At 40.5% G+C, this 23,486-nt stretch overlaps 2 protein-coding genes across 3 annotated transcripts; both read right to left on the reverse strand.

Annotated features, from left to right (window-relative positions):
• Nucleotides 1–557: 557 nt before the first annotated feature.
• ptger4a (prostaglandin E receptor 4 (subtype EP4) a) lies at nt 558–6,753 on the reverse strand. 2 transcript variants are annotated; one of them, XM_086111438.1, is made up of 3 exons: nt 5,653–6,753; nt 3,560–3,904; nt 558–3,481 (listed from the first exon to the last, which is right to left on the reverse strand). In XM_086111438.1, the coding sequence occupies exons 1-3, from the start codon at nt 6,448–6,450 to the stop codon at nt 3,359–3,361; spliced, it is 1,266 nt and encodes a 421-aa protein (XP_085967564.1). In that variant the 5' UTR covers nt 6,451–6,753; the 3' UTR covers nt 558–3,358. The 2 variants fall into 2 exon arrangements, with proteins under 2 accessions (XP_085967564.1, XP_085967563.1); XM_086111437.1 differs by having other exon boundaries at nt 558–3,904.
• Nucleotides 6,754–14,623: 7,870 nt separating this feature from the next.
• Nucleotides 14,624–23,064, reverse strand: mrps27 (mitochondrial ribosomal protein S27). Its single transcript, XM_086112262.1, has 11 exons — nt 22,984–23,064; nt 22,660–22,737; nt 22,006–22,076; nt 21,862–21,920; nt 20,566–20,680; nt 20,408–20,486; nt 19,404–19,519; nt 19,208–19,310; nt 18,934–19,076; nt 17,349–17,522; nt 14,624–16,136 (listed from the first exon to the last, which is right to left on the reverse strand). The coding sequence occupies exons 1-11, from the start codon at nt 23,054–23,056 to the stop codon at nt 15,885–15,887; spliced, it is 1,263 nt and encodes a 420-aa protein (XP_085968388.1). The 5' UTR covers nt 23,057–23,064; the 3' UTR covers nt 14,624–15,884.
• Nucleotides 23,065–23,486: the final 422 nt, after the last annotated feature.

Raw genomic sequence — 23,486 nt, forward strand, 5'->3', positions numbered from 1 at the left:
ACGTCCAGTGACAGAATTACCCCCGGCTGATGTTTTCCTGCTTCACTTACCCGTTTCCCCATCTTGTCGTACGTCGCTTGAGCTCGTCTCGTGTGGCAATCAGCAACACATGCTAATAGCTGAATCCATGCAAATTTCAGGCTCATGTGGTCAAACTGTGCCGTCGGGTGTTGACAGCGTATGCCAAGTCACACCTGCTAGCACAGATGCTGAGCACATGGCCATTCGGTTCCAGAATTAAATGAAAACAGATCCAATTACTCAGAAGTGGAGGGAGACATTGTGTCTTCCTCCTTTCACATCCCAACATGGCGCTTTCATTTAGCTCATGTGATGTCTTCCCAGACTCTGTGGGATTTTTATTCTATTTTTTTTTTAAACCAAATCATTGCTTGTTTAAGTTTAATTGCAAGGCCATTGAGCTTTCGACTCTGTTTATTATTCCAGCGTAGAAACTTCCCCTCAGACGTCTTACAGCCGTTTCTAATCGTCGTCCTCTGCCTGCGTCTTGCGTGTGACGCATCAGGCATGGGTTGTAATGAGCGACGATTGGCCTGTTGGTTTATTTGTGGATTTTATTCCTAAATATGTTTGGTTGCTCTTGTCAGGGTCGTCCTTTGGATGCATAATGAAGTCTTGGAGTTGAGCTCATAAAGCAGGAAAAAGTCATGTGAGAAACTTTAGCCGTCCGCTTATGTTGACACTATACGAAGACAGATGTGCCATATGTCTGGCGCAACTCACATGATAACAAGACTGCAGGAATTCATCACATCCTTCATTACAATCTGGGTACTGATTTAAAAGCATGTTACAAAAAAAACATCTGAAATGACGGAACACATATTCATATTCTGTACAAACATAACAGGTATGACTATGAACATCTTTGCAAAGGCATTTGTTTTTTCACAATTACAGAGTAAAAAGAGTATAAGTGACACTAAGTTGAAAAGGTAACTTGGTTACATGGTAGAAGGCGAAGCAGAATGTCAATTAAATCACATTGAACAACATTAGGATTGGCCTGTATGTATGATAAATAAATAAAAAGTACACCTGGGCCCCTCTAGTGTGAATCTGAAGTTCTTGTTTGACCCTTTTTTTTCCCCACGCACCTGCTGTACACACACAGTGAAATATTTGAATGAATATATCCGTCTGTAACCTTTTAAAAGATACAATTCAGGTCAAAAACGCTCATACCCTGGCAAACATTTGAATTCCGAGAAAGCTCGGGGTTTTGCTGTAGATTACGATGATCCTTTAGAGGAGTGAAAAGATTGCAGTGATTTGTTTTTAATGTCCATAAAACAAGCAAGGTGAAGTGTGCAAGTAAGGCAATTAATGAAGAAATGTTTAAGTATGAATGAAAAGTACTTCTCAGCTAGCCCAAATAATGTCGGTCGGATCTGAATTGCAACATTTGTCGATGGACTTCATATTTTCAGGAATGCTGTGAAGCGTATCGTTGTCTTTGTAGTTGGGATTGGCAAGCAAACTTCATTCAAAACATCTGTCACCACATCGTCCATCTCGACTCACATCCATCACAAACGTGATAAAAACCCTCGAAAACTCAACGCTAAGCATAAGCGCGCCACACGTGGAAAAAATATTCCCGGCAGTCACGTGTAAATAATTAGATGTCACAAACTGGAATCTTTTGTACCTTCTTGGATATTTGAGATGAAATGTTCGTGTGGATTCCAGGACAGACAAAAAAAAGGAACAGTTGCCATTCACCACAAAAATAAAACTGCACAGTGCACATTAGTCATGGGGCTGAAATAACAAAAAAAAAAAAGGGGGGGGCTGTACAATAGAATCCAAAACAAAGACAGCTACCAGCAGGATCACATTCACTGCTGCTGCTGCCCACAAATTCATGAATCAGCTGTTATTTTGACATTCTGACCTCAGCTAGTTCAACTTAAAAAGCCGTCCAAAAATGATTGTCACAAGGTGGCCCAAAATAGAGTGGGTGTCTTTTCCCATTGCTTGAGTCACAAAGAAGTGGGTCATTTCTGTTGGAATAAAATCAAATTTACACCCAACAACAAAAGCGGAGGTAGCTGAGAAGCAAATAAGAGTTATTTCATCAAAGGCTAATGGAAAGGTATAATTTTGGTCATTGTTTGTTAGTTAATAATCAAGATTATGCAATAAGCACACACCCTGATTCCAGGAAACTTGTGTGGATTTCTGTTCACTCCGCCCTGGTGACCAATAAGTGGAGACAGCTAACAGAGATATTGATGGAAAAAACAAATATTGCACTCTACAAGCAGCACAGCGCACTCGTGGTTAGCATGGCTGCCTCACAGTGTGGGGGTTTGAGGTTTGAATCTTTTGTCTCCTCCCACATTCCAAAAACAAGCGCAATAGACTAAATAGTTGCTCCTTGTGATTGGTTTTGGGAACTTTTGTTCTTTTATGTGCCCTGCTGTCTGCTGGCAATTAGTCAGACTTTTGCCCAAAGTCAATGGGGATAGCCTACAGCTCACCTGCTACGCTAACGAGGCTAATTGCTATATGAAATGGATGGATGGGACTTTGAGTTTTTCTTTTCATTTTTTTTTGTCAGACAAATGTCACAAAGAAGCACTTGCACATATAGGCACACATTTTTTTTAAAACATCACTTTTCTTTAAGGAATGTTGATTTGAGTTTTTACCATTTGAGTCATGATGGAACCGTTTTCGTCGCCAATCCTAATGAAGTAGCAAGGCGCTAATTTTAGACAAGACAGACAAACAAAACCACAATGCGTCACAATTTTTCGTTTGAGTGATTTGCTTTGTATTTTTGCCAAAAAGAAACTGTTCCTCCTACCCGAAAATTAAAATGGTAGGCTATTTCTCTTGCTAGCCTCTCAACCAGGAGCTAGCTGCTCGCTGACAAATAGAGGCACAAACAAGCTTAATATGATTTCCCCTTTTTTTTGCCACTGATTCACAACAGAACCATTCAACCTCCACTTTATAAAAAAATAAAATCCCGGATTTCAAATAGGAGAGTCATGTTAGTCCGATGCTAAACCAGGAAGTAGCTGCTAGCAAACACATGGACGGACAAATAAAACTGATTTTCCCTTTTTGTCAGTCGATCCTGTTACGTTTCATTGTCATGAAATTCACTTTGCATCTCATGTGATTTTACACGAGTTTTGGACTTACTTTAACCATTTACAGGAGACTCTTTGAAATACTTGGAAATTCAGCATTCCAGACCTTGCTGTGAGGCAACAGTGCTAATAAACTCTTCATTGTTAGCATTATTTTTCCTGACTGATTGCCTGTGAGATATGACTGTTTTTTCCTTCCACATGTGCTCCATTTCGAAGTCAGTGCAAGGTCAGATGCATTTTTCCTCCATGGTTACAGAGCTGAGTGACACCTGTAGCCCGGGGTCCTTAGCTGGCGAAGTCTGGGGGCCCATAATCACAGGGCCCACCTCAGTCCTTGGGGCCACGTTACCCTGCTCGCACGATGAAGCCCATGAGAGACTTTCCGCTTTATGATTGGCACAGCAGCTCATTGCCTGTGTATCCCTTACCTGCGAGATGCACAAGAAAGTCTGGGAGCTTATATTAGGAACGTCACCGGACACCAGCGAGTGCGAGTCCCGCTTGGAGACGGCCGAGGAGGGCGGACGGGGCGCGGCGTCCATGCAGCGTAAGCTCCCGTTGTCGCTCGTCTTCTGGCTCCTGGCACCCATTTTGCAGAAGAGACATTTGATGTTCTCCACGAGCTGGCGGAAAACGGCCTTGCGCAGCAGGATGTAAATCCAGGGGTCGAGGATGGGGTTGAAGGAGGCAAAGCGAATGGCCGTGAGATCCGGGTTTTTGTCCAAGCGCAGTTCAACCGGAGTCTTGTAGAGCTGGTTCAGAAACACCTGGGCCTACATATAGAGAATGAAGAAGAGATATTTCAAAACACTGGGGAACCAAAGAAAGAAAGTGTGACAGTGCCCAGTAGATGGCACTCTAATGGAAAAAAAGCAGGAGACACACTTTTTTTTTTCATTTTAAAAATTGGCAAAGATGTGTGCTTAAAAGTGCTGACATCATGGGTGTAAATAAACCTTTGGTGTCATTATGTGCCGAGTTCGGCACTGACGATGCATGAGTGCCAAGTGGAGCAAGAATGCAAGAGGGCAGTGCGGTCAAATAAAAGCCTCTTACTTTTTATCTTCCAGTGGCTCTTCATTTGTGAAATGAATGTGAACAAACAAACAGATCAGATTTTTTTACAAAGCTGCTTTCGAAATCATTTTCTTGCCTGCGCGATTTCCTGTTTACTGGAAAAAGCAAAATTTTTGGGGGGGGGGGGCTAACATGATAATTTATTTAACAACTAAATAAAAATTTGTGACATTAATAGAAACAATGTTAGCATAACAAAGCAAGCAAGTTGTTTGCTCCGAAACAATTTGCTATGTTTTTTTTCCCTTATATCCTTTAGGTGAGACGACAACGGTTCGATATACTCCTATTTTTTTGTTGTGAAATGCGGGAAAGCCAATTTTAACAACAAAAAACGTTTTAAAAGATGTCATGGAATTCCCAAACTTAAAATGTAATCGTAGTATCGTAGTTTTGTTGCCTTGAAATTTTGAGTTAACCCAACTTTTTATTTGTTTTTTTGGGGGGGGGGCATATTTTCTCCACTTGACAAAGACAAAAAAAAAACCTGAGCAAAAATGAATCTACATTGCAGCGTATGAGCGCAATCCGTGGTTTTAGTTCCCTCGGGAATTTGGATCATGAAGACTATTTGTTGGTGACTTTTTGTTCTTGTACAGAGTATCGAAAGACCAGCGACAAGCTTGGCCGAGAAACAAATTGTGGGGTGACCACAATAAAATTACACGATGCTTGATAACAGGAAGTTCAAAGTAAGAACAGGAAACGTATCTTCGCTTGACTTCAACCGCAGTAGCATTGTTAAAAGTAGAACATCATGTTTACCATCACCGGAAACCAACTTGTTGTTGTTCAGAACTGAATACATAGGTGAACCTATAAGAAGCCAAAATTCGATTCCTACTATTGAGTACTTTACAGGTGAGGTGCCTTTGCTCAAATTATTTTGTGTGTTTGAAAGGTTGAAACCAAATTTAAATGGGCACAAAGCTGTTATTCTGTTGCTTGACATATATATACACGAGCAAATATACATGATTTGTAGTAAATAAATAATACGCTGACGAATCAAATGAATCATTTGAATAACTTTCTATGGCATCAGATTATGACGATATAGGAAATATGATGTAATATGATGCACCCCAACGACCCAAAGTGTCTCGATTTGTGTTATTTGCAGAATAGGTGAGGAATATTTGCAAGTGAGCGGTTGCCATGGTAAACCAGTCACGAGAGATCGTCAGGTGTGGCGCGGGAAACTATCCACTCTTTACCTTAGTTGTCCGTTTGTCAACAAATACAGCATATGGATGTTCATCTATCCATCTATGCCAGGACATAAAGAAACGCATGAAATGCTCTAACATAAGATGGCCGAATACAACCCAGCTGCGCTGTTGCCACTCATACAACAGAATATAAATCGTGATATCCTGCGAATACATTCGCTCGAGGACGCTGCGTAAAAAAATGTGCGTAAAGGCGCAGGACGCCAACTCACAACAAGCGGAATGGAGCAGATGAGCACGACTGCCGAGGTGCCGATGAGCAGGATGACCATCTGGATCTCGGCACCGGCCAGGCGCCCGAAACCTCGGCCCCTCTTGCGCGAGTCCGCGCTGCAGCGAGTCAGGTCGGTGCCCAGCGACGTCCTTCGCATGTAGCGCCGGTGCATGCGGATGAGAGCGCCGCACACCAGCACGTTGCACAGCACCGTGGCCAGGATGAGCACCGAACTGAAACCCGCGTACATGAAGTTGAACGCCGCGTCGCTCGTCTCGTTGCTCCGCCACTCCAGGAAGCACCAGGTCCGCGGGTACTGCTTCTGGACGCGGCCGAAGCCCAGGACGGGCAGCGCGCAAAAGAGCGCGTTGGACACGTAGATGGCCGCCAGGGTCAAGCCGGCCAGCTTCTGGTCCACGTGGTCGTTGTAGAAGTACGCGTGGTTGATGGCCATGTACCTTTCCACGGACATGGCGCAGATGATGCTGAGGCCGGCCAGGGAGAAGAAGATGAGCGTGAAGCCGAAGTACTGGCACAGGGGCTCCCCGCCGGGCCAGGCGCCCTTCACGTAGGTGGCGATGGTGACCGGGCTGGCCAGCAGCGTGCCCAGGAGGTCGGTGACGGCCAGGCCGCACACCAGCGTGTAGAAAGTGGTCTCCTTCTGCTCCTTGCGAGACTTGCACAGCACCGCGATGGCGATGACGTTGCCCACCACCCCGAAGATGAACATGATGGACGGGATGGTGGGGATCATGGGGCGGCCCGTCACGGACTGCTCGCTCGTCGTGCTCTCCATCTTCCGGACGGTGCGCGGTCTTACTCATGAACGAACTTTCTGCACGCGCCGGAACCTCCGCTCGGGAGCAGAACACCTCGGTGGCATTGTTTCAAAGTCCCAAAAGTGACTTTAGAAGAGGCGCGCGTCCGGCGGGAGTGAGAGATGAAGTCAGGCTCACACGCCGCGGTGACTTCATTCAAACATTCGAGTCCCTCCCACTTGGGTTTCTTTCACGTGTAACCGTGTCAAAAATTTTGGAAAGCCTCCCCACCCCACGGAAGCCATCACACGAGCACTTTTTTCCCCCTCCATATTGACATCGTGCTAAATTGAACTGTACTAATAAAGTATGTCCCGTATAATTATTACCTTTCGTGTGTTCGTCGGTGTACTGTGCGTGCAACCATAATCGAGCATTTACAACATCAAGTGTCGTGTAATAGTTGTTGAATTCATTTTACTTTCGCTCCCATATTTGGGTCATTAATTACAAAATACACAAAGTATTGTCAAAATCATTCAGATTTGGTGCTTTCATGTCAACATACCTGCTCTTCGGAAATTTCACGCCAAAAATTCAAAATGTATTTTTAATTCATTTACCTCATTAGATGTTTTGGGAATTTATTCGTTGAAATTTTTTTTAGTGAAGAAGCGCCGATTAACAATACATATTTTACAATTTTATTTTTATTTATATATTTTTTATTTTATTAGATTGGTTAAAATAATTCAAGTGCATATATATATATATATATATATGCGAATGAATGGTTCCAGTATTAAAATATTCTCATTATTTTACACAGATATATTCAATTTATTTGTTTTGATGATTTGATTGACTCAATGTACAGGAAAAACAAATCCAGCATATTGTAAAACAAGAATACTTACTCAGTACATGTAACAATTGATTTTATTAATTGCTAAATCAATTAGAGACACAATAACATCATGGCTTTTAAAAATATGAATGAATAGTATTTTATCCTAAGTAAATTGTACATACTCATGAACATTAATTTTATTAAATAATTTAGTCGTATGAATTAATTATAAATAATACAATTAAAGTCAGAATATTTTTAATATATGTATGCCTATGTTATACTATATTTGCCAGGTTTTAAGTGCTCTGGAAAAAAATGTATTCCATTTACTCAATTTTATCCCAGCAATTTTTACAAATTCTTTTCCAGTGTATCAATTTATCATTTGCAACTGTCATACAAGTGTAAAAAGAAGTTAATGGGCGTTTATTACGATCCCACTTTGTTCAGGTCAAATTCCAAATTCAGTCCTTCTTTTACGACAATGTTTGCCTTGCCCAGTACTGAGCTCATGCGTGATAACACTTCATTTTACGCGTTTTGTGCGACCCATTTTGTGGTGTATTTTTCTCCAAAAGGTTCAGTTGAACTGCTTCACTGACTTTGGACTCTGCCACTGAGTAACACTCTTGGTTCCTTTCAAGTTGTATTTGACTTGTTGGAACACAGAGCACACTGCACAGTTGAGTGGATGAATGACCTACGTGAGTCTTACATAATGAGATGCATTTGACGTCTTGGGTATCTTTATTCATGAGACACTTCATCTGACATCATTTTAGCCACAAACGCCTCATTTACCGCACGTCGAAGACTGACGCTCTCGTACGTGCCCATCGACTCGCAAATAAACTACCTCAGCCATCAATGTCACTCTGCTTACCTGGGCGGGGCCTAAAACTGTCATTATGCCAAGGCCGCTACACTACTTTCTCGTTTAACATGTAAACAAGCAGCGCCAGGTTTCTGTGGTATTATAAACGAGATGATGAAAAATCATTTTAAAACTTGTCTCTCCATTATTCGACCCATAATTGGTAAAACTGGAAAGAAAAATATTTTCGCTAAAACAAATAAGATACTAAAGCTGCAGAAATGTGCATATCTCTGTGGATATGAGCGTTCAGAATTCACCAAACTCATAATTAATGAATGAATTAATTGGGAGTCAGCACACACCTGCCACTATTTAAGGTGCCTCCGAATAACCTCGAATCAAGTTCAGATGCTCTAGGAGGCTTTTTCTGACACTTTATAGGTCACATCCTATCAAAACAAACTACAGCCTTCACAGCATCATGGGGATCTTATTCTTCAAATGTATCAGTCAGAAGGGCACAAAAGAAATTCCAATGCATTAAATACACCAGGTGTTCCACGGTGAAGGCAATCACCATCAAGTGGAGAAAATATGGCCAAGAACAGGACGTCACACCAAAAGTGATGAAAAGACAGGAAGAAAATTGGTAAGGGTGCCAAGAGCCCAACAGCAACACTGAAGGAGTTGCACGAACATCTTGCAAGTACCGGGTATTCAGCAACCTATATGAGACAATAATCCCACTTTCATCTTCATATTTGTGTGGCTAGGGTTGTGAGACGGAAGCCTTATCTTACTAATGAAAACACACAAATGCATGTGGGGAAAATGGTGGGGTGTTTAAATTAGCCAGTGTCTGCTTTAGTTCAAGGTAAGCAGAGCTGCGTTACATTTTCTGGGATTCACAGATCAGCGTTCAATACCAGCCTTCAGTTTCGGATGAATGGCACTTGATTTGCTCCGTAAAGTCAGGGTCAAATGTGCGCTATATGTCCACGAAATAGAGGGTGCAAAATTCTGACATGTCCTAACTACCGAGTGAAATCACTTCTTGGACTTTTAAGAGTCCAGTTGGCACTAAAAGGTTAAGTGCCCCTGAAACTAAACGGCCGCTTAATGTGCTACTAAAGCAGACTGACTATTTGTGTCGTCTGCTGGAGGCCTTCCACATCTTTCCCCTCAGCTTGCAGAAGAACATGTTGGCCTCGGAGTGGCACTCCCTGACGTCACCGCACTGATTGAGCCTGCGTGCTTGGAAAACGCATTTGTTGTGTTCTTTGCTGCCAGCGTCAAACCAGGAGTGGGCGGAGAAGAAACCTTTGTTTCAGTCATTTTTAAGTGAAAAATATTTGGGGGCAAATCATTAGGTGCAAGTGTAAAAGCTTTGTTTACTTTACTGAAGTAGACTCTTTTGGGGGGGGGGGGTATTTGTACTCAATTTCTAACATCTCTTTACTTTGATCCCCTAAAGATTTGAACACAGATATTTGCATTTTCAGATCTGTACTTTTTTTTAAAATTCGTTAAGTAAATGAGTCAAATCATCACTCCTACTTTGACCAGGATGTTTTTATACACACGGATCAGTACTTCTAGCGTAGTGTTCAAGTACTTTTGCCATCTCTGGGTGTTGGCTCCGAAAAGAACTGGCAAAAAAAAAAAAAAAAAGTTTTTTTCTTTTCCTAACATGATTGTTACATAACTTGGGTGTATGGGCAAAATAGCGTATGATGTCAGAATCTTGTGCGTGCAACCGTACGTCTGTCTCGTTTTTGAGCCTCTGCAGAATGCCGCGAAAGCAGATTTGTCTGATTAGGCCTCTTAAGAATGCACTTTTCCTGGATTTGTGTGCAGCAGTCAGATAACCTGCGGCACGTTCGTACCACTTCAAGTTAGGGGGGGGGGGGCAAAAAAAAGTCATAATCAGTGTTCCTGTCCGTAGCACTCAACAATAACATGCTTTTATACCGTGGCATGCTTTGTATTGTGAAACACTTTGTGAATGAAAACATCACGGTTTGTTTAAATCCTGTGCAGCACAATTACTTGATTGTATCATGGGTGGGGGGGGGGGTGCTTCAACTGAAATAATACATTCAGTTTAAAAAAAAAAAAAGCAGGTGTTAAGTCACTCATGTAGTCAGGAGCAAAAACTTCAGTTAACGCTTTTTGGTGACGCTTTGAGTCATTTCCCCCTACAGCGTACATGTTTGTTTGGGTTTTGAAGCTAAGTGTGAACCACCGCTCTATCACCTGATATCATGTTTTGGCCGCAGGGGTTTTTGACGGAGAGGAAAAAAAACCCACCATCGTCGTCGTCATCATCATCATCATCAGGCAGCCGAAAAGTAAAACGTTCTCTGCCAGGGCAGGCACAGACAAGCCCAATTTCCCCGCCAGGCTTTAAGAGGGCAACGTGCACACGTAAGCAACGTGCATTTTGGCACTTTGAGTGTCTGACAGCATTTGAATAGAGACGCAGATGTCTTGATCTCCAACAGCTTCAACGGTTCCCTACCCGACACAAAGTTCTTTGACTGACTGACAAGCCCCTCCATAACCTGGCCCTTCCTGACCTGAATGATGCATAATATGTCTCCTTATTAATAATAATAATAATAATAATAATAGATTTTATTTATAAGCGCCTTTCAAGACACCCAAGGTCACTTTACAATAACAAAAAACACAAAACAATACGGGTTGAGCAGCGGCAGCCAAAACGCGCCAGCGTTCACTCAACCCGAAAGTCAGAAAGAAACAAGGGAGGGAGAGGGGGAGAAAAAAAAAACCACGCTCGAACTACCCTCATTTGAGGATAATTTGAGTGAGGCAAAAAACTCCTGCACAAGCATATGACAGTTACAACAGGTCACAAGACATAAACAATGAAGAAGGTGAAACAAGGGAATGTATGAGGGAGGGGGTGATGGTGGGGGACTAGCTTCCGTGCGTACTTTCATCAGGGGAAGGTCGAGATAGCAGATGTTGTTTTGGTAGCAGGCTGCCCAAGAATTTAAAACAGCCTTGAGTCCGTGGCTTATGTCTCTTTAGTGGTGTCGATCAGCCAAATCCGTGATTTCAGTCATTAAACAGGATTATCAATTCAATTCTTATGTTTCCCAGCAGGTAAGCTAGAGTGCTCACCAAAAATTTAGATTTATATTCCAATAGGTATTTCGTATTTAACTCACAGCGCTGAAACTGTTATTTTGTGTGTGTCTCACTGATCTCAGCTTCCAATCAAACAGCTTCCAATCATGGGCGTGACGTCAATGTGCCAATTTATCTCATTGGCTGCTGAGGCTTGTTGTGATTCAGCCCGGTGAAATCTGCCTAGTAACAAGTGGCAAGGAAACATATGATGTGACCAGGATAAAGAATCAGAGCTATTCTGTTTTATCGCTCTAAAATGACTCAAAAAAATTGTGATTTAAAATAAATGTATGATTGAGAAAATAATTTTTTTTTCCTAATTAAACATTTTAGATTTTTAGGGTTGTTGTCAATGCCACCCTGTTTAATTGAACGAAAATGCAAGCTAATAGATTATAATGAAGTACAAAGAAACAAACACTTGGTCCATAATAAAACATGAAAAAGCACATCAGACAGAAAGCGAGCGTACGAGAGCCTGCGAGTGATGGTCAGCCTAACAAAAAAAAAAAAAAAAAACCGAAAACTGCCGCTGACGAAGAATAATTGTTTCAATTCTCTTAATGGCTAAAAGGTTTCAAGTAATTGTCTAAACTAAAATGGAAATTGTTGCTTGTATAGGAGTACTTTTGGCTCATACACAAGAGAGACATGATCAGCAAAGTATATGAAACGTGAAAATAAAACACACCACTCTCTCTGTATTAAATACAGGCTGGAAAGAAAGGTGAAAAAAACAGCGGTGCTACTGTACTTGGTGTTCAGTGTATAATTAGCACACTCGATATGTTTATTTCTGCTTTAGAAGATTTGCTGATAACATACTTGGATGTGGGCACAGTCAACATCACAAAATGCAAGAGCAGCATTTTTTTTTACTGGCAACTGTTTTGACAAATAATTTCACACCATGTCGAGATAAAAACAGAATCGGCACCGTCATCTTTTTCTTAGATTATTGACATGGGACAACCCGGATTTGCTGCAAATGCTTTTTCACGTTCATCGTCAACAACTGATGTCGCCGGACAGTGAGTCAACACTTGCCAAGATGGTGTCAGTGGAGAGAGAACACGTCCGGTGTAACATTCAAGTTCCAGTACATGTGTGAGTGCTCGTGATTTCCGTAATGGGTGCTCATTATTCCCTCAACTCCACTTTTTTTTTTTTTTAAACTGACACCGACATGACGGCAGGTGTGTGTGTGTGTGAAGGGGGGGGGGGCACACATGATGAAGCATATACAATCTGTTACAACGGGGGCACATTTTAGTTACTGTTTTCCTTGGTGGGCCATTATGATTGAAACACTATAAAGAAGTCAATAATAACGGTTTACTGAACTATTGTTTAAGTTACTGTAATGAGGAATTTGGTAACGTGAAAATGCTTCCAATAGCTCTTTTATTTATTTCATATGAGAATTTAAAATTTTGGTCGAGATTTTAGCAAGCATCATGGAGGCTGACATGTTTGATTTGCTTTCGCGGACCACAGAAAATGATGTGGCGGGCCAAATCTGGCCCCCGGGCCCTGAGTTTGACACGGGTTACAAGATGCTGGTTGATTTACATAGTTGTAATTTACTTTTATATATATATATATACATATATATATATATATATATATAAATGTCAATTTTGTGGTGCTGTTCAGTACATATTTGATGTCCGATATACAGCATCCAATCTAACGAACTGTATCCTCGCCAGCTTGTCAACATTCAAAGTGAAGTTTGTGTCAATCTTTTTTTTTTTGCTTTTGTGGGGCTTGAACGTATACTTCCAATCTCATCTATGCTCGCAAAAATTGACAAATATTTTAGGGTCCCAGATAAGACCTTCTAAGAGACACTTAGTCACGCCCACACAAATAAATAATAATAAAATAATAACCATCATTATATATTATTATTTATAGATTTTTTTTCGAGAATCTTGTAATAAAAGTCTATTTTAATCAAACATTTCTAATAATCTGCGGCCATCACATTATTACATGGGTCCAAAAAAAATCCCTTATTGTGACGTGACTTTATATCATGTCAAACTGCCATGAAATCCAATACAATAAAATGGATGGATTTTAAAAAATGCCCCAGCTTACCACAAAATATTTGCAGATTCTTCTCCTGCTTCTTGCTAAAAAAACAAAAACAAAAAACAATGAATGAAAAAAAACAGACTTAAAGTGAACCATGAACAAGCACCATGTGACACTGTGTTATCACAAAGCAATGATTTCTTCACTTTTACCTTCAGTGTGGTCATCAGTGTTCCTTAAGATCTCCAAATCTTCTGACTGGCTGTTCTTGGAAAAAGGGTGTAGCTGGACTCTTTTAAAAATATTCCGATTAAATTATGAAATTCCAATCAAGGGCAGTCACCTGGTGAGTCATTGGATTTAGTGGGAGTGTTGCTTCTTCGTGTGTTTAGGACGTGCACACTTTGTGTGGACAAACATCACTCCCACAACCAGATTGCCTCTTAACAAACATGTGGCAGATGTAAAATTATTGTTCACTGAGGAGGAATAGCCCTGCGATTGGCTGGCAACTGATTCAGGGTGTCCCCCGCCTACTGCCCGAAGACGGCTGGGATAGGCTCCAGCACCCCCCGCGACCCTAGTGAGGATCGAGCGGTTCGGAAAATGGATGGATGGATGAGGAGGAATAGACAAAGTTACCAAGAAAGACGACTAGAAAATGCACGTATAAACACACACATGCACACACAAAAAAAAGACAACCTTTGAAGCACCTATAAAGAAATCATACAAAACACATCGTGTGTTTTCCAAAGAACACACAAACAAAGGAGACAGCATCCAAATCGAATATGGATATTATTGAATATTACGTTTGACCTAAGGAGCAATGTAGCGCTGTCGGAACAAATGCTGCACTCGTCTCCTTGCAATCAAACACACCGACAAATACAAAGTTGAAAAAACGCTATTTGCGCTGTGCTTACAGGGACACATATTAAACAGTTAGCCCCGATGAATAATGAAATATCCAGTCACCATTCGGCACATTTTGCAATCCAAAAAGTCCTGACGAGCAGCTTTTTTTGTGTTTGCATGGCAATAAAAGTGCATGTCAGTGATGTTTGTGGTCATTAAGTCCCATGAAGAGAACATGATGTTCGTTCTAAAAAGAAAAAAAAAATGCTGTAATAAGCACGTGCCGGTCTCTGGTTAATACCTCTAGCCAGCTTGGAATATCAAGTGGCAATACAATTTCCTGCGACGGCGAATGTGTCACAGTAGCACGTGGCTGCTTTCCAAGCTGCACTGATATAAAAAACATCCGCTTCCTTCCATATTTATTTTGCTAAAATGAAGCTTGTGCAGATGGCCTCCTGTATCCATTAGCAGTTGATGCAATATCCTTTTTTATTTTCTATATTCGGGTGTGAATGCGTTAAATCAACGTTAGACATGATTATTTGTCCATTTAAAAAAAAAAAAGACAATATAAACACAAAAACAGAACATATGGGTTCCTCTATCAATCAGATCTGAATTAGCTCTCCAACATAGCTGTTTTATTCCTTAAAAAAAGTGTATTTTTTTTTATTGTAAGCCAACATACCATAAGGCTGAGTTAGACCATTAAAACAATTGGACTTGTAATGATTCAATTAACCCTTTCGCGCATCAATAATGACAACCGGTAACCTGATAAACTGTCCACTGTAGTCCCCACCGCTGTCCCTGAAAAGGTTCAAATGTATTACACATAAAAGTGAAACAAAAACTGGACTGAAATACTGTCAATGTAAACAAGAAAAAAAATTATGATGAAATGCAAATGTGTTGTCAACCCCCAATTTTTTTCTTTCCAAGTATATGTTCTAAGTAGCCCCACTTTTGTCTCAATGTTAAAGAAAATAATAATAAAATAATAATAATCACCTGAGTCATGGCGTATATTGAGGAAAAAATGTGAACAAGATTGACTTGTATCAGATCTATGCCATGATGATGGTGAAAGTGTGTTCTTTGGAACATCATTTCGCCTCATTATCAGTTCTCAGTATTCAAGCAAAAAAAAAAAACAACTCAATGACATGAAAATGGTTTCCTCTGGATTCACATTGGTGGCGGATTCCACAGTAACTCAAACCATTGGATGTTTTTTCTTCACAAGCCCTTGGGATTTATTATCTGTTCCCATCTAATCAGCCTGACACATCAAGTCAAGCGCTTTGCGCTTGATACGGGTAGCGTCGGCTTTTCGAGTACACACCTCAGCGCGATATAATGCATTCTTTGTGTTGAACGCTCATAACTGAATTCCTTCGCCAGCAAATGACCCCTTTTTCTCCAGATTAGTTATCAGCAAATTCTTCAGCGCAATAACCCTTTCTTTACCTCTGTGAGAACACTCCCCGAGACACACAAACGCACCAACAGGAAAAGACATGGGAGGACGTGATCCAAAACTCCCTTTTTTTTTTTTTTTGCTCACCAGTTCACATGGCGACAAGAGTTGCACAACAGAAGCCGGTCATTTGATTTCCTTTTAATTTTTAAACGTAGTCCAAAAGAACTTAGTCTGTGTTAATAATGTACTTTTTTTTTTTTTTTTTTTTTTTTTTTAATCTTTTGGGCTAAGTGACAGCGTCAGTGTAAAACCTTTAAGCCTGCTGCTGGAGCGCCGCTTTGGCGGCGAGTCGCGCCTGCTTCTCCTCTTGGGCCTTCCTCCTGGTCTCCTGCTCCCTTTGGATCAGCTGCTTCCTCTCGACCTCCCAGTCCCGCAAAAGAGTCTCGTACTGATCCAGGTCTGGCCTCTCCAACGAGGGCAGCAGCCGTTGGGTCAGATCGGTTGCCAAATTCTGGAAGTCGGACGAGTCCACTTTACCCTGAGCCTCCAGCTGGTTGACCATCACCTGATAAGACACAAATTCATTCAGCGGGATTTACACTGCAGATTCCAAGCGCCCAATCCCGAAATCGCAGCTCTATCCAAAATTTTAGACTGTCAATTTCCATGTCATGTCAATTTCAGGGTGGTTTTCTAGTTGGATTATTTTTGTTTGGGCAGATGTGAGCGTTTCCACAGCACCGATCAGTGGATTTCGATGTCAGAGCTGCAGGCCATCTGTGTGTTGACACTGCACTTGCACGGGCGCATTGCCAATAGGACTCGATTTTTTAAATACGCATTTGGAAGAGATCTGATTCCATTCTGATGATGGACGTTTTTTTTTTCTCTGCACAACAAACGATCGTGGTGTACGACCATGCATCTGCGTTTTGAATCTGAAATTTTACTGACAGAATGTTGGGTTTCTGCGGTGTCCAAACATCCCATCGCATGAAAAATTAAACAACCTTCGGAAAATGCGTCTGTGAGCAACCCATTACGTAACAGCGGGGCTAATTTCCATAATAACTGCTAACCACACAGAGTTTCTCCGCCCAGTATTTGGCAGCAAGTGTCCAATGTCCAGAGTCGGCGCTGGACTACACAGAAGCCAAAAGGTAAGTGGAGCTGCAACAAGTTGTTGTTGCTCGTTGCTTTTTTGGAATGGAAACTGAGTTATGAGAGATACTTTTTTTTTTGAAAGAAGAGCACCGTGGCCCCCTAACCTGAAATTTTAAGTAGCACACACTGTCAACTGACATGCAAAGTAAATATTCATCCCACTCACCAAATTACTGATAAATGCACAGAAGCAACAAAGAATATTGGAGAATAGTAATTAGTAAAAATAGCTTTAAAAAAAAAAAAAAATAATGTTTACAAATCTACAAATTTACTGGTACCATTTAGCGCCAGTCTGGAGCCCTGAGATGTGCAGCCATAAAATTCTACGTTCATGATGGTTTGCTAACAACAACAAAGTTTATCAGTTTGAACATTAAATATATTGTCTTTTTCGTATATTCAATTCAATATAGCTTGAAATTGATTTGCAAATCATTATATTCTGTTTTTAGATCCATTAGAATTGGATTTGTAAACTAAGCGGATTTTAAGAGGTGCAACTATCTTTTGCGCATCTCAACAGAAGAATGTGAGACTTAGGAACTTGGTTAAAGTGTGGGGGGAAAAAAAGTGTATAATCTGACTCCTTGAACAACAAATGCCATCCCACCTTGAATTTGCTGTCATACTCGGAAAGCTTTTCTCTCTCCGCCTGGTCGTCTTCATCAACTTCTTCCTTCCGTTCTTCTTCCCCTGCCGACTCCTCTCCAGACGAATCAGATGAGTTGGGCGAGTCGGTTGAGGTGGAGGACAGCCCTTGCAGCACGTCCTCTAGAAAAGCAAACTGAAATGAACAAAAGAATTAATTTATCCTCCGGGACATGTGAAGACCCAAACCTAATAAGATACAGTTAGCCGCATGCATTATTTGACAGGTGATCTCCACGTCTTAATGCAATCTTAGCGCTGACCCGAGGCACTGGGATATGACGTTCATATAATGTGTCCGGGAGAGCTACGCGCGCGCTCGCCCTTATTGTCTGTCACAACGTGTTTGGCCTATTGTGGCAGAGATGCTTACAGACACAGCAGGCGCTCTGGGCCCTCTCAAGATCTTGTGAAAATAAGGCTGGATTATCAAACTCGACCTGACTGTATGTTAATGAAAATATGACAATGTGTGTGCGTGTGTTCCATCTCAGTTGATGAATTGTGTCTTGGTTATGTCCCTCGCCAGATGAGGATGTCATTTGGAAAGCTGAACGAGAAAATGAGAGGTCATTCTGGGTAAAATTGGACCGAAGATAACTGCGAGTCATTTGTAATACTTTTATGATTATGAATGGCACCGCTTTTGTCGCGATGGCAACCCCAGATGTCCTACTTTAGAGGTCTTTAATGCTGATTTGAGTTTTCTTTTATTTCTAGTCATCAGGGGGGAAAAACACATTTAGTCACTCCTCATTTGGCTTTCATTCTGCTGATTCAAAACGAAATAGCCTTCTTTTAAATGTGGTGTATAGACACATCTCAGCAGTATCAATATTTTCTCGATAGTACGTTTCTTCCTTTTCTTTTATTTTAATCAAAACTCAAACATAAGTTGCAACGGGGAAACGAGCCCTGTTCTGTATTTGAACAGAAATGGACATGGTGAAGGACGAGGATTTTTTTCTTTGTCCCTTATTAAGGCATGCAAATATTATCATTCAGTCTTGTTTCAAATATGGTTGAGTCGCGTCCTTGCTGTCCATTAAATCCAGCAAACTGATTTATCAAAAGTATTTGTGTATACCAGTATCTTTCCCAACCGTTGCACACAATGTTACCTTTTATTACATAATAATGTTATTTATATATCAGACACACAAATTGATAGTTGATAGTACACCGCCGGAAATAGTAAAAACCTGTGAGTAATGAGTAAATAAATAAAAGGTTTATAATTGCCCATAGATGCCACAAGATGGCGGCAAATCACAACCTTTACCAAGATGAAGCACTTAAGCTCACCGCAACATAGTTCTTTGAAATCAAACACAGACAGGGATAAATGGATGCAAGTGTGCTGTAATTATTTATCCTTGGTGTATTTTGACCGAATAGAATGTCAAGAAAGCTTTTCATAAGAGACCATGGGAACAGTTTTAATGGTTGAAAAAAAAAAAAAAAGTCCAATGTGCCTCTTTTATCCATGAAAGCCATTTGGATGAACTAAATAAGGAGAGTATGACTGAAACATGCTCCGTCCTTACCGAATCTTTGGACAGTTTGACGTCAGCGGGCGAGGCGGCCACACCCTCCAAAACAGCCAGTGCTCGACTCAGATATCCTCGCTCCCAGAAGAGGGGCATGCCTTTGAACACAGCATGAATGCCCTTCTGCATTTCCACCTTACCTGCAGAACATAACACTGTTACTTTCCAATAAAATATTCCAAGTCTAAGAAAGATGGTGTCATATCATGAAGATGTTTTTGGCACCTCCAGTCTGCAAAAGCAGAAAAGCAATCTCCTGTCCTATGCTCACCTAGCAGAATGTTTCCCAAAAAGCGAGCGGTGAGGCCTACGCTGTTGTCTTGCTTGAGGCTGCAGATAAGCAGCGACGCTCCCAGCGCTCGCTCCTGCGACACCTGAGTACACATGTATGTCTGACGTCACTCAAGAAGAAATTGCTTTTTTTTTTTTTTTGGTAATCACAGCTTAAATCCTTTTGTGGCACTCACAGTGAGCTGAGGTCTGGTTGCTAGGTAACTGGCCAGGGTGTACAGAGACAGGATCTGAGTGGATGGAAGGTCAAAGGCTTCCTGGAGCATCAACTCCTCCACCACGGAGGACGCACCTGGAATTTGATTTAGCACAGCAATAAGAACTTCAAGCAATGATATAAAAAATATTGTAACCCAAGAGGTGGGCAAACTTGAGTTGAAAAAAATAAAATTAAATGTAAAAAATCATTTTTTTTATTCGTTATTGTTTTCAATAGAACGTGTATGCAAAATCGAAAATATGTAAAATAGTTCATTTTGATTTTATTCATTATTATTTTCAATAGACTGTGTATGCAAAATCCAAAATGTGTAAAATTTAAAAATGTAAAATCATTTTGAGAATGAGGGAATCCATTTACATTTACATCCATTCAAATTTAAAAACAACATTGATAATTCAATTCCAAATAATCCAAAATAAATGTTAAATCAGGGCTCAAGACTGCCCTTAAATGGTGGCATTTTCACCTTCAAATTTGAGACCGTCAACCTTTCGTCTCCCCGTGCACGTGTGACCAGTAAATTTGTAGATTTTTTAAAATTTTAAAACTTTTAAATATTTCATGTTGACAAAAGTCTGCTCCTCAATTCGGCCCACTTATCTGTAATTTAGTGAAAAGGACTGGAGGGAAATATTTACTCCGCAAGCCACTTTATAGTGTCCACCCTTAACTTGTCTGCTTGCGCCCCAATTTTTTCTTTTTTTTTTTAAAGAAAATAATTAGCTCAAGTCATGAAAAAATGTGGGAGGATGTGTACAACATTCACAAAGCATAACTGCAGTACATACTGTACTTTCGCCTGAATTGTTATTGTCCATTTAACCAAGACATTTTGGACAACTGTATGCTTCAAAGTTTCGTAGAATAGTTTTGGGGGAGGTCCATTTGCACTTCCTGTAAGTGTCCCAAAACCTTTGTGTACTTCTGAAAATGTACAATGCAATCTTAATGGCTTACTCTTGAAGTCCTCGTCCTTTAGGTAAGAATCAATGAGCAGGTTGGAAGTGAAGTTGTCTGGGAAGATTCCATACTGGACCTACAAGAAACACACTTGGATGTCTCTGACTTCTGTTGTTTCTGAGCCAATTGATATGATGCCGTAAACTAGTGTGTACCTTGTTTCGAAGCGTGTGCAGGGCCTTGTCTCTGGCACCGTATTTTAGACACTGCCTGATCCAACTGTGAACAGTCCACTCTCGAAGGTACCAACAATTTGGACTGTGACGGAACCTTGCCGGGCGACAAACAAATAGTGTGAGGATATTTTTAGTTCAGGTTTTTTTTTTTTTTTTAAATCTTGAAGCACAGTATGGCGATATGATACAAGATAGAGAGGTGTGACTGCACAAGCAGAAGTGAAATCAACAACAAATGATAGTCCTCACAACTGACACGACAGACCCATAGAAATAGCTGCATGTGTATCCAGCACCAACAAGAATGACACTCAGTAGACCTCAGCTGAGAAAAGTAAGGGATTCTTACACCTTCACAGATGCATCCATCTTGAATTTCTTTGCTACAATTCATACAGCATCATGTAAGAATGACTTGGTATTGTCATTTTTAGCTTAAAAATAAATTCACTAAATACAATAAAAACAAGCAAGGGGTGACAACACTTGAATTCTTCCTCAGTTCTTAATTATCCATTAACACATTCTCTAAAGGCATTTAGCGCATGAAACAAGCTCTACAAAGCGACTATTTTTGTCATTATTTCCAAAGAAATTTCACTCGTCCATCCATTCTCTATAGCGCTTGTCCTCATTGGGTTTGCTGACTTTGGGAGAGAGGCATGGATACACCCTGGACTGATCACCAGCCAATCACAGGGCAGGGCACGTGCAGACAAACAACAAACAACAATTTGTATTCACTTTAACACGAATGGAAAATTTTGAGTCTTCAGTGAACTGAGTCAAGATTCAAACCCACAATTTCCTGAGTAAGAGGTGTTCTTACTACGAGTTGGCCATGCGGCTGAGGGCAATTTCATTTCTGTAGATGATATCTTGTAATACATGCAAAAGTGAAAAAAAAAATACGGTAAAGTAACTGAAAAGTATGCATTCCTTGAGTGACCCTCCAAAATGTTTTTGGGAAATTTGATGATTAGCTTTCGTGCAATCCTGTTCACTAACAAAATGTGGCATTGACACAACCATCTTAGCATTGGTAAATATTTGGTTGCTCATCAGAATGCATGTGAAGGGAGCATGTGAACGATCGAGAAATGTCGTAAATGTCGGAATCTGATTTCCAGTGGAAAGAATAAACAGGAAAAGTAGGAACAAAGCAAAGCATGTGAGGGAGAGACAAGCCAAACAGACAATACGTCCCGGGAAAACACAGAGAATAAAGCTTGTAAAAGCATAGTTGTGAGATTGGCAGCAACAGATTGGACTGACTTGTAAAGGTAGTACTCGGCTTGATCCACCTCCTCTCGGCATGATATGTTGTCGACAAACTGGGAAAAAAATGAACAAATTAAACCGGTGAAAGCCAACCTTATAATAACATCAAGTATGAGTTATATAAATGTCAAAACTCACCTGTGACACAGTCAGGGAGCTAACAGGAAGGTTCCTCTCATATAACCCGTCCATGTTGCTGGCCAGCAAAGCTTGAAGTTTTGTTTTTTTTCAATAGAGAACAACAAATTAATATTTGGCCTTAGCAGTCCAGCAACTGTCAAATAGTTGCTGGACTTACTAGCCAAAAAATAATAAATAAATAAATAAATAAATAAATAAATAAATAAGCTTAATTAATAACCACAAATCAACAGTTGCAGTTTTGAAATGTAACAAATCTTTGTTTTATAATTGGAGTCCATGCTGATGTCTCCCAATGACCAAAAGTGGAGCTACACTCCCACCTTGTGGTTTTGCAGAATCATATAGCATACGGTCGCTGTTTTATTCCACTGCAGTGCAGTACATAACGCTGATATAAGACATCGGCACACCCCAGTTAAAATGCCAGGTGTTATACTGAAAATAAGACCAAGATAAAGCATTTGAAAAGCGTTTCCACCATTATATTTATGTACAATTTAATTATGTTTTTTTAATCGTGTGTGTTGTTTCGAGAGGCTAAGTGGGGGGGAAAAAAGTAATTCTTCTCACATAACAGTCACCTCAAAAACTTAATCCGTATGATGTGCATAAATGTGAGCCACTGAATGGGAATGATGTTGTTCTTACCCAAATTCTGAGGGTCTTTTTCTCTCGCCTCCCACAATGTGCTGTCTGAGTAAGCTGCTGAAAGTAACCATCGTCTGGCTGCAGACACACATTGTATTCATTACTGTTAACACGGATTTGAAACGTCCACTTATGCCACCTGTGCGATGAAAGACAAATAGATAGACTGACGCTGTTGTAAGCTAGTGATTACTTGTGGGGTATCAGTAGCGGATATTTAGCTCTTCTTGATTCCACGTGAAAACACAATTCCAGTTCATATAATACGACAAACTAACCGCATGTAACATCAAATGTATTTCAGTCAATTGGAAGAGCACTCACCTGATACAGACGGAGATACACGTTTAACTTTGACAGCGGCGTTCAGGCAGCATCTCAACACGGAGGCTGCCATCTTTGGAAGATACCACTACAAATAACTTGGAGCGAAGGGGTGCGAGATGGAATGGGACTTCCGGTCTAAACCAAAATTTACTCCGGTCTGAAAATATAATCATTCGCGTTTGTGTTAGACTATCGAATAAAATCTTTCCTGAGTTATGCGTGCATTTAGTTTTTCACGAGAAGTGGCAGCACAGTTGAATCCAGTTACAACTGACCTTAGGGGCTCCGTAGATATAAATACATTACATGTGATTTGTGTTATTATAAATTAATCAAATGTGATTGGTGTAATTATTATTATTATTATAGTAGTAGTATATATAATAATAATAATAATTAACATTATTACTATTATCATAGATAGATAGATAGATAGATAGATAGATAGATAGATAGATAGATAGATAGATAGATAGATAGATAGATAGATAGATACTTTA

Source organism: Hippocampus guttulatus, chromosome 5, assembly GCF_054856545.1.
Source record: "Hippocampus guttulatus isolate MCC_2025c chromosome 5, RoL_Hgut_1.0, whole genome shotgun sequence".
In the NCBI taxonomy this organism is placed as follows: Eukaryota; Metazoa; Chordata; class Actinopteri; order Syngnathiformes; family Syngnathidae; genus Hippocampus; species Hippocampus guttulatus.

What these genes read in the sequence shown, in the direction of transcription:
- ptger4a (XM_086111437.1), bottom strand. Translation starts at nt 6,450, where the DNA reads ATGGAGAGCACGACGAGCGAGCAGTCCGTGACGGGCCGCCCCATGATC. An exon ending in TCTGCTCCATTCCGCTTGTT is followed by an intron (nt 3,905 to 5,652) that starts GTGAGTTGGCGT and finishes CTCTATATGTAG; the next exon opens with GCCCAGGTGTTTCTGAACCA.
- mrps27 (XM_086112262.1), bottom strand. Translation starts at nt 23,056, where the DNA reads ATGGCAGCCTCCGTGTTGAGATGCTGCCTGAACGCCGCTGTCAAAGTT. An exon ending in CAACCAGACCTCAGCTCACT is followed by an intron (nt 19,311 to 19,403) that starts GTGAGTGCCACA and finishes ATGTGTACTCAG; the next exon opens with GTGTCGCAGGAGCGAGCGCT. An exon ending in TCAAACTGTCCAAAGATTCG is followed by an intron (nt 17,523 to 18,933) that starts GTAAGGACGGAG and finishes TGTTCATTTCAG; the next exon opens with TTTGCTTTTCTAGAGGACGT.